At 39.8% G+C, this 11,336-nt stretch overlaps 1 protein-coding gene across 1 annotated transcript in view; it reads left to right on the top strand.

The window, feature by feature from the left end:
- IPO5 (importin 5) overlaps nucleotides 1-10,988 on the top strand; it is a 59,121-nt gene extending 48,133 nt beyond the window's left edge. Inside the window, exons 24-26 of the mRNA XM_036456015.2 lie at nucleotides 6,466-6,694; nucleotides 8,908-9,049; nucleotides 10,250-10,988. Coding sequence (XP_036311908.1) covers nucleotides 6,466-6,694; nucleotides 8,908-9,049; nucleotides 10,250-10,336 — 458 coding nt within the window. The 3' untranslated portion in view covers nucleotides 10,337-10,988. The remainder of the gene's footprint in view (nucleotides 1-6,465; nucleotides 6,695-8,907; nucleotides 9,050-10,249) is intronic.
- The last annotated feature ends 348 nt before the right edge of the window (nucleotides 10,989-11,336 follow it).

The following is an 11,336-nucleotide window of genomic DNA, read 5'->3' on the forward strand; positions in this document are numbered from 1 at the left end:
TTTGGTATTGAGTTTTATGAGTTCTATATATATTTTGGATATTAAATCTTTTTAGAGCTATTGTTTGAAAATATCATATCCCGTTTGGTCTGCTTCCTCTTTATTTTGTTGTCTGTTTCTTCTGCTATGCAGAATTAGTTTAATATAGTCCCATTCATTTATTTTTGTCTTTACTTCCCTTGCCTTTAGGATCAAATTTATAAAATGTTCTCACAGCCAAAGTCCATAAGTTTAGTACCTATGTTTTCTTCTGTGTGACTTACTGTTTTAGATTTTATAATCAGATCTTTGATCAATTTTTAATTAATGTTTATACATGGTAACAAACTAATCTAATTTCAGTCTTTTGCTTGTGGCTTTTCTTTTTTTTTTTTTTTTTTAATATATTTTATTGATTTTTTACGGAGAGGAAGAGAAAGGGATAGAGAATTAGAAACATCGATGAGAGAGAATCATCGATCAGCTGCCTCTTGCACACCCCCTACTAGGGATGTGCCCGCAACCAAGGTACATGCCCTTGACCAGAATCGAACCTGGGACCTTTCAGTCCGCAGACTGATGCTCTATCCACTGAGCCAAACCTGTTTTGGCTGCTTGTGGCTTTTCAATTTTCCCAGCACCATTTATTGAAGAGGCTTTCTTTTCTCCATTGTGTATTTCTGGCTGCTTTTTCAAAAGTTATCTGCCCATTTACATTGACCTGTGTGTCTGTTTTTCTGCCAGTATCATGCTGTTTTGATTGTCATAACTCTGTAGTGTAATTTGGAGTCCAGTAATGTCTGGGCATTTTAATTTTTTTTTTATTCTTCCAATCCATGAACATAGATTACTGTTCCATTTTGTTGTGTCTTTTTAAATCTCTCTTAATAATGCTTTGTAATTTTCAGTAGCTAGGTCTTCCACATTCTTTGTTAAGTTTATTCCTAGGTATTTTATTCTTTTGGTCACAATTGCAAAAGGAATTTTTTTTTTCCTATTAACTTTTCTGAGGTCTCATTTTTAGTATACTGGAAGGTGATGGATTTTTGCACATTGATTTTGTATTTATAAAATGTTCTCACAGCCAAAGTCCATAAGTTTAGTACCTATGTTTTCTTCTGTGTGACTTACTGTTTTAGATTTTATAATCAGATCTTTGACTGTATTTGTTTATTGTTTCAAATAGCTTTTTGGTATAGTCTTTAAGGTTTTCTAAATATAGAATCATGTCATCTCTAAAAAGTGACAGTTCCTTCCCTGTTAGGATGCCTTTTTATTTCTTTCTCTTGCCTTTATTACTCTGGCTAGTACTATGTTGAATAAGAATGGGCATCCTTGTAATGTTCCTAATGTTAAGTTATTTCAGATTTCTGTTGTTTCTTGAGATAGGCCCATCCTATGTAATAAAAACCTAATATGCAAATCGGCTGAGTGGCGGAACCACTGATCACTATGACACGCACTGACCACCACAGAGCAGACATTCAACGCAGGAGCTGCCCCCACCCCACAGGCCACCGGCCAGCCAAGGCGGGTGCCAGCAGGACCCCCTGATCGCCCCACAAAGGGAGGCGACTGGCTGGAGGCAGGACCAGCAAGTGCGCGGTGCCAGGCAGGCTGAAGCAGGTGCCAGCGGGGGCCTCTGATTACCCTGCCAGTTGCTCCACACATCGGGCCTGAACACTGGCCAAGTCTAGGGACCCTACCTGTGCACCAGTTTTGTTCACCAGGCCTCTGGTAAAGATATAAACTTCTCCCTTATTACTGCTTTCACTGCATCCCAGAAGTTTTGTTATATCAGATAGAAATTCTCATTTGTCTCTATCTTTTGATCTCATCTTTTATTTCTTTGACCCAGTCATTTTGTAGTAGTATGTTGTTTAATCTCCACGTATTTGTGGGTTTCTTTACTTCCATTTTGTAGTTGATTTCTAATTTCAAGGCATTGTGGTAGAAAATATACTTGGTATAATTTCAATGTTCTTGAATTTGTTGAGGCTAGTTTTATGACCCAACATATGGTCTATCCTTGAGACTGTTCCATGTGCACTGGAGAAGAATGGTATAATCTGGTGTTCTGGGATGAAGTGGTCTGTAAATATCAAATATATTCATTTGGTCTAGTGTATCATTTAAAGGCCAGTATTTCTTTATTGATTTTCTGTTTGGATGACCTATGTAGGACTGTCGGTAGAGTATTAAGGTCCCCAACTATGATTGTGTTTTGATCTTTCTCCCTTTTTTTCTGTTAGTAGCTGCTTTATGTATAATATTTCAGTGCTTTCTGATATTTTTTAAGAAGAGTTAAGTCTTCTTGATGTAGTGTCTCCTTTATCATTATAAAATGTCCATTATTGTCTCTTATTACTTTGAAACCTATTTTCTTAGATATAAGTATGGCTACGCCTCTTCTTTTGTTGTTGTTGTTAATCTCACCTGAGAATACTGTTTCACTTATTTTTGGAGAGAATGGAAGGGAGGGGGAGATAGAAACATCAGTGTGAGAGAAACACATTGATTGGTTGACTTCACATGTGCCCCTACCAGTGCCAGGGATCAAGCCTGCAAACATGGTACATGCCCTTTACCAGAATCAAACATGGGACCCTTTGGTCTGATGACCGATGCTCTGTCCACTGAGACAAACTGGCTGGGGCTGCACCTGTTTTTCTGTGGATGTTATTTGCTTTAAGAATTTTTTTTTTTTAAACTCTTATGTTTTATTGATTTTGGAGAGGGAGATAGAAACATTGGTGAGATGGGAGAAACAGCAATCAGCTGCCATCTGCACACTGCCTACTGGGGATCAAGCCTGCAACTGGGGCATGTGCCCTGATTGGCAGTCAAACCAGGGCCTCTTATTGCATGGGACAACACTCAATCCATTGAGCCACACTGGCTAGGTTTCACTCTTTGAGTTTATTTTTGCCTTTGCAGCTTAGATATGTCTTTTGAATGCAGCATGTGGTTGGGTTTTTTTCTTTTTATCCAATCTGCTACTCTCTGCCTCTTTATTGGTGAAGTCAGTCCCTCTATATTTAGGGTAATTTTGATGTATAGGATTTCCTATAGCCATTTTATTCTTTATTTTCTGGTAGCTCTGTGACTCCTTGTGTTCTTTTCCTTTGTGTTTCTGTCTGTTGTTTTTGTTTGGAAGTATTTTATACTTTTCTCTGTTTCCTTTTTTTTAAGCCATGTATCTGTTTGAAGGTTGTGTGTGGTTACCATTAAGTTTATGAAAAAGTTGCATATACACAACAGTATATATGCATCTGATCTCCATCCTGCTTTGCCAGTTCAGGCCTTTATCCCCTCCCCTTTTATGTTTTTGTTGTCATAAATTATCCCTGTTTATGCTGTAAGTTGATCTTTACTCACACATAGTGTTATGACCTTATGCTCTTTGTTTCAGGTGGAATAACCCCCTTGAGTATTTCCTGCAATGGAAGTTTTCTCGTGATAAATTCCCTCAGCATCTGTATGTCTGGAAAAGTCTTTGTTTCTCCTTCATATTTAAAAGATAACTCTACTGGATATATTATCCTATATAATAAAAGGGTAATATGCAAATTGACCCTAACAGCAGAATGACAGGTCACTGTGATGTGCACTGACCACCAGGGGGCAGACACTCAATGCAGGACCTGTCCCTGGTGGTCAGTGCACTCCCAAAAGGGGAGCTCCACTCAGCCAAAAGCCACAAGCTGGCTGACAGCTGCAAGCACAGCAATAGTCGCAGGATCCTGTCCCACCTCCTCAGCAGCGCTAAGGATGTCTGACTACAGCTTAGGCCTGCTCCCCTGAGGGCTCCAGAGCTGCCAGAGAGATGTCTGACTGCAGTTTAGGCCCATTCCCCCAGGCAATGTGCCTAAGCCAGAAGGTGGGCATCCCCTGAGGGGTTCCAGACTGCAAGAGTTTGCAGACCAGGCTGAGGGACCTCTTGAGTGCACGAATTTTCATGCACTGGGCCTCTAGTTGTAATATGTTAATCTTGGCTGGTATTTTCTCTTTCAGTCATTTGAATATTTGGTTCTACACTCTTCTGGCTTGTAGAGTTTCTGCTGAGAAGTCTGATGATACCCTGATGAGTTTCCTTTATAGGTGACTTCTTTTCACTTGCTGCTTTGAGAATTTTTTCTTTGTTATTAATTTTTGGATAGTTTTAATACACTATGCCTTGTAGAGAACCTCTTTGGATTGAGGTAACTAGGAGTTGTGTTTGTTTCTTGGATTTAAGGATCTAGTTCTTTCCATAAATTTGGGAAGTTCTCATCCACGATTTGTTTGAATAGGCTTTTTGATCCTTTCTCCCTTTCTTCTGATATGCCTATTATTCTTATATACTAGAGGCTTGGTACACGAAATTCCCGCACTAGAGGGGGGCATCCCTCAGCCCGGATTGTGAGAGGGCCCAGACACGGCCAAGGGACTCACTGGTGCACAATCGGGGCCAGGGGAGGACACGGAAGGGCTCCAGAGTGTGTCCAGCCCATCTCACTCAGTCCTGATTGGCCAGATCCCAGCAGCAAGTTAATCTACTAGTCAGAGCACCTGCTCCCTGGTGGTCAGTGTATGTCGTAGTGAGCAGTGGAACAGTCTTAGCATATCAGCATATTACATACACTTTGATTGGTTGAATTGATGACCAGACACTTAGCATATTAAAGTTTTAATATATAGAATTGCTTTTTCTGAGGGAGTCAGCTTTTGTAGGGCTCTTCTTTTTTTTTTTTTTTTTTTTTTTTTTTCAGTAAGGAAGGGAGAGGGATAGAGAGTTGGAAACATCGATGAGAAAGAAACATTGATCCTTTTGGGGATGTGCCCACAACCAAGGTACATGTCCTTGACAGGAATCGAACTAGGACCTTTCAGTCCGCAGGCCAATGCTCTTATCCACTGAGCTAAAAGGTTTTGGCCCTTTTTAAAAAATATTTTTTTTAAATTGATTTTAGAGAGGGAAAGGAAGATAGAAAAATCAATTGATGAGATAGAATCATTGAGCAGCTGCCTGCTGCATACCCCACACTGGGAATTTAACCCACAACCTGGGCATGTGCCCTGACTGGGAATCAAACCATGATATTTTGGTTTTTAGGTTGACAATCACTGAGCCACAGCAGCCAGGCTCGTTCCCTTCCTTCCTTCCTTCCTTCTATCCTTCCATCCTTCCTTTCTTGCTCGTTCACTTTCTTTCTCTCTTCCCTTCTCTCTTTCTCCCTTTCTCCTTTTCCTTCTTATGTTCAGGTCTCTTTTAAGTTTCAGTCTCTTTAACAAAGTATGTAATATTAACTAATTTGTTTTCTGATTGCATTGAATTGCCTGTCAGTATTTTCTTGTGTTTTATCACACATTTCCATGTGTTCCAGTTTGCTTTCTGGGGATTTTTATTTTATTTCTGAGCTTACTCACTACCTTGGGTTATTCATTGTATTTGCTGGTCTCTTTTTTCTAGGCATCTATGTATTATTGGCTTTCTCGCAAGAGGTCTTCTATTTTCTAGTAGGTGGTGCTGAATCACAGATTTTTACCTCTGTGAAATCTTACAGCTGACCTCCACAGCTGTTGTACAACCCTGCTGCTTGGGGGTGTGGTTGTTTTTTGCCTCTTGGTAATGTTGATTCCAGACCTGCTTACACAAGGAAAAGGGAGCCAGTGATTCTGCTGCAGTAGCTCTCCGTTTGCAGATAATATGCTCCATCCAAGACCATGGGCGCTGGGAAGCAAGTTTTGAGAGTCCAAGGGTTATGGCAGGGTTCTGTGGATCCATTCCTTTGTCTGAAATGCCTATTGCTCGATAGCAGGCAGCAGCGGCAAAACCCCTGTACTGTGTCCTTGCTGCAGTCTCAGCTGGCTCAGCTGCTGTTCTCACTGCTCATGGAGTGCCTGCTGAGATTCTATTCCTCCCAACCAAAGGAAGTGCCTGCTACCACCATCTTCCTCCCATTTCCAGGATGAGCTTTTTTCCTTCTCACCTCCCCATTCTCATTTGCCCACCATTGGATGTTTCAATGCACAGGTCTCAGGCATGCCTCTGTATTGAGCAGAGAATCCTTTAGTGAGTTATAGTTGATCAACTTGCTCAAGTTTGGGGGGAGGGGGGCAAGAGAACCTTTCATACTGCCATTCCTTTGACATCACTTTTAGGACTTTTTAAACATACTGGAGGTCCCTGTGAGTTTAACATGAAGACAGCTGGGCAGCTTTTAAAAACTTAAGAACCCTAAGTTGACCAGGAGAGTAGTAAACCTGGGGGGACTACTAACTTCTCGGGGTCTCTTACGTTAACAGAATGCAATGTTCCTGATTCTGTGGGGGCGATCCCCCTTTCATTACTGTGTCTGTAGTAAGCAAGATAACAAAACATTTCTTACATTTGAATATTTCTTCTTTATAACCAATAACTGGACCAAAGATAAAAGAAATATTTATGTTCGTTTGCAAGAAAATGTGAGGTTTTAACTGGCCTTTTTCAAATGCTTATTTTAGAAGCACTTCCACTGCTGGTAAGAGTTATTCAGTCTGTTGATTCCAAGACCAAAGAAAATGTCAATGCTACAGAGAACTGCATTTCAGCAGTAGGGAAAATTATGAAGTTCAAACCTGACTGTGTGAACGTTGAAGAAGTCCTGCCGCACTGGTTGTCTTGGCTTCCACTACATGAAGATAAAGAAGAAGCTGTTCAGACTTTCAGTTATCTGTGCGATCTGATTGAAAGGTAAGAAAAGAGACAGACCTCATTTCTTTCCCCTTCACATAAAACAGTGCTTCTTGTGCACAGCCCTCAGGTCTGTAAGTTTGTAATAACACTTGCTGTCAAAATCACTAGTGCTCTGGTGCATGATTCATGCACATTGAAAGGAAATTAATTAGAAGGTGGCCGACGGGGCAAGACTGGACCGGACATACCCTGGAGCCAACCTCCCATGGTCCCTCCCCAGCCGGCCACAGCTGGGATGGCAACGTGGCTCTAAGGGCGTTTGCAGAGTGAGCAGGGTCCCTCTGGCAGTGGGGTCCCTTGGCTTGGCATGTGGGAATCGGGCTGAAACCAGCTCTCCAACATCCCCAAGGGGTCCTGGATTACAAGAGGGCCTTTCTCAGATGATGCTTCCCAGAATCGGGCTCCCTCCTCCTCTCTGATTCCAGAGTGCATCATCCAAGAGCCACCACTGCCAAGTCACCACAGCTCTGCAGCTCCTTCATTGCTTGCCTGCCCCTGGTGGTCAGTGCGCATCATACCTACTGGACAGTTGGACGATCACTTAGCCTTTTAAATATATAGAATGTTAACAAAGTATATTACAGTTAAGATGACCTCATAATCTGATTTGGGTTATTATTTATGGAATTAATTTCAACAGATGAGGCATTATAGAATGTTGATGTTTTAAGGTTTCCTTTTAAAGTTTTCTCCCACCTTATGTATCTATTTACTTGGCTTTAGGTTTTCTTAAAAATTTCCTTTTTATTACAGTATAATTGAGGTAATATAATTTATTAGATTAAAATTGTTACATTGTTAATACCATTATTTTGAAATTCAGGTGTTTTTGTTTGGATTCAAGAATCCGTGGTATGGGCAAATATACCAGACTGGCAATAAGATCTGGCCCTGGGTCTTGGCATTATTAATATTATTTGTGCCTATGAGTAAATATAAGAGTTACAACAACCTGGAGGCTACAGAAGCTATTAAATCAAAGGTTCTTTGGTGGTCTGTTTTCTAGTCCAAGTTCTCCTGAAATATTAGATCTGGTCTCTTGTCACTATTGATTATTGCTGTAACAGCCCTCCTGGAGACCACACACTCCTGGAGTGTGTGGTTACCATTAAGTTTATGAAAAAGTTGCATATACACAACAGTATATATGCATCTGATCTCCATCCTGCTTTGTGTGCCTCTAAAGTGACCAGTTTTCCACCATGCTATTTGATCATTTTCCTTTGGAAATGACTACTACTCAAGAATTGTAGTTCGGTTCACCGTTGTATTTCTTTGTAGTAAATCTGCCTGCAATTTATATCCTGGCTTATTCTCAAAAAGCCTATCTAGCATTTGAACTTTAAATTTAGTTTAGAAACCATTTTATAGTACGTAAATGAAGTTTGTGTAAAAGAGCTGTTATTCTTGCCCTTACTGATTTGGCTCAATGGATAGAGTGAGTGCCAGCCTGCAGACCTAAGGGTATCAGGTTTGATTCCAGTCAAGGGTGTGTACCTCAGTTTCTGGGCTCAATCTCTAGAGGCAACCAATTGATGTGTGTCTCTCACATGATGTTTCTTTCTCTTGTGTCTCTCTCCCCCCCCCCCCCCCCCCCTTTCACTCTCTCTCTGAGTATCAGTGGAAAAATACCTACCCTTGGGTGAGGATTAACAAAAAAAGAACATGCACTTCCCAGCTCCGGCTGGGTAGCTTGATTGGCTGGAGCATTATTCTGATATACCATGGTGTGACTGTGATCACTGGTCAGGGCACATACAGTAATCAACAATGAATGCATAAATGAATGAAACAACAAATCTGGGTTTCTCTTTCACAATCTCCTTTCCCCTCTCTCTAAAATTAATAAAAATGAATTAATTTAAGGAAAAAAAGAGCTGTTATTCTTGTTAATATCTTGATTTTTGAGTGGTTGTTTTTTTGAATGTCACATTTTTAAAGTTCTTAGAGCAATCTATTTTTGGCCCTTAAAACAGCCCTAAGAGATAAGCCTGTATTTCTAATTTACATGGAAAGAAACTGAAGAGCTAATAAGTAAAATTAGCTGGCTTTTCTCCTGAATTGTAAAAGGTAGTTGATTTTAGTGAATGCATAATCATTCTGTAAAAAAACAGCTAAATTCATTAGAGGGAAGTTATACTCAAATATGAGTGCTTGAGTGGTTTCTCCTTGTAATTTTTATTTATAATGACTTTCTTCTCTTTTGTCAGTAATCATCCCATTGTTCTTGGCCCAAACAATACCAATCTGCCCAAAATATTCAGTATAATTGCAGAAGGAGAAATGCATGAGGCAATTAAACATGAAGATCCTTGTGCCAAACGTCTGGCTAATGTAGTTCGCCAAGTACAGGTAAGCTGATTTGATTAAATTGGGGAAGGAGTTTTCGGGGTAGGGGTTTATGTTCTCTATTACAAAAAGCAAATAATCTAATGAACTAAGGAAATTTTATTTTTCTTTTTTTTTTTTCTTTTTTTTTTTTAAATATATTTTATTGATTTTGTACAGAGAGGAAGGGAGAGAGATAGAGATTTAGAAACATCGATGAGAGAGTCATCGATCAGCTGCCTCTTGCACACCCCCTACTGGGGATATGCCCGCAACCAAGATACATGCCCTTGACCGGAATCGAACCCGGGACCCTTCAGTCCCCAAGCCGACGCTCTATCCATTGAGCCAAACCGGTCTCAGCGGAAATTTTATTTTTCTATTCTTCTGACTCCAAGCCTCAGATAGATTATACATGTGTGTGTGTGTGTGTGTGTGTGTGTGTGTGTGTGTGTGTATGTATATGTTTTCATTATATATTACAACTAAAACATGTCTTACATTTGAAACATTTTGAACCTTTCAGTTGGTGCTTAACACTTACTTATTTTATATAAACTAGAGGCCCAGTGCATGAAATCCATGCATAGGAGGAGGGTCCTTCAGCCCCGCCTGCACCCTGTCTGATCCGGGACCCCTAAAGGAATGTCTGACTGCCCTCTGACAGACAGACAACCCTCTGACAATCTGAGACCACTGGCTCCTAACCACTTCTGCCTGCTGGCTTGACCACCTCTAATTGCCCTCTCCTGCCAGCCTTGATTGCCCCTAATCACCTCTGCCTCTGCCCCTGCCACCGTGGCTTTGTCCAAAAGGAGGACCAGATGACCAGAAAATGTACGGTCAACTGGTCTAATTATCCTATTACCCTTTTATTAGTATAGATTTCCTAATACATCATGGGGGTTGGGGGTATTTACAGTGCTTAAAGCATTATATTTTTAAATTATTATTACTCCCTAAATTTGTGTGTGTTGGTTACTTACTATGTAACTTACCTAGCGTAGCTTTCTCTGTGCAAAAATGAAGAAAATTTACTGTGAGTGCAATGAACTTTAAAGAAATTATCGAATTTCTTGCTTTTACAATATTCATCTAACTAATCTATTTGTAAAGAAATACATTGTCATTATTGCCATCCAACAGATGGGTGATTATTAAAATATTTCTGAATGATCATTGATTGCACTTGATCTAAATCTGTGAAAATATTTTTTTCCCTAGACTTCTGGAGGATTGTGGACTGAATGCATATCACACCTCAGTCCTGAGCATCAGGCGGCCATACAGGAGCTCCTGAATTCTGCTTGAAGGACCTTAAGATCACCACCAGAAAACTGACTCCGAATAAACGTTTACCCTTTTGTTTAGGTTTCTTTGTTTTGTTTTTGAGCAAAAGAGAGCAGTAGAGTTGTGTGTAGGCCATTCTTCTGCAAAGCCACAACAGCAGGAAAAGAAGCACTGGGTTTCAGAATGGTGTTCAGATGGCTATCATACCACTGAAGAAGTCCCCATAAGCCCTCCAGTAGCACTGAAGAATATTTTTCTATTGGTATAGCCCACCCATCTGAAGGTGAAAGGGAAATTAAATTCACTTCCTCATTAGACATAAGGAAATTTAAGATCATCAGCTTTAAGATCTGTTACTCAACATAGATGTATATTAAAACAATTTGCTATACACCTATAGTGTTAATTCTATTAATTGAGTGTGAGTCTTTTGTAGGGTAGAAAGAAGGTTTACCCAGCAAACTAGTAGATCCAAAAATTGAGGGAAAAGCTGAAGACAAAAACAAGCACAAAGATGTCATATTTAAGGTCACGGGTTCTTTTTCCCAAAAGGCTGATGTGGTGACTCAGTTCTGAAAGCTTTTCAGCTTTCAGCCCTTGAATGTGAAGTGTGGTTGGCATGTCTGGCAGTAGTCTCTCGTTCACTCCTCAATAAACAACATTGAAATACAAAGAAGTTTGCGTAAAAATTCCATACGGTCTGGCTTTGATTCATTTGTTTTGACTGTAAGAATAATCTAATATTTTTTTAAAGTAGCAACTATGGCTCTGAATGTTTATTTTTCCCCTTATATTTTCTCTGTGCCATTCAAATTTGAAAACATTTAGTTTTTACCAACTTCCACTTTAAGCTAAGTTATGCTACATCTACTCTTTTCACAATTAGTGATTTTTTTAAAAACTAGGATTGTTCCAGTTAGATAAAAGATTTGGCTTATGTTTTTATTGCAAACTGTAATTGCTATAGAGCCACACACAACTTTTAAACTTAATTTTATGAGAAATATGACAAATTATTTTC

Source organism: Pipistrellus kuhlii, unplaced genomic scaffold (genome assembly GCF_014108245.1).
Source record: "Pipistrellus kuhlii isolate mPipKuh1 unplaced genomic scaffold, mPipKuh1.p scaffold_m20_p_3, whole genome shotgun sequence".
Classification (NCBI taxonomy): Eukaryota; Metazoa; Chordata; class Mammalia; order Chiroptera; family Vespertilionidae; genus Pipistrellus; species Pipistrellus kuhlii.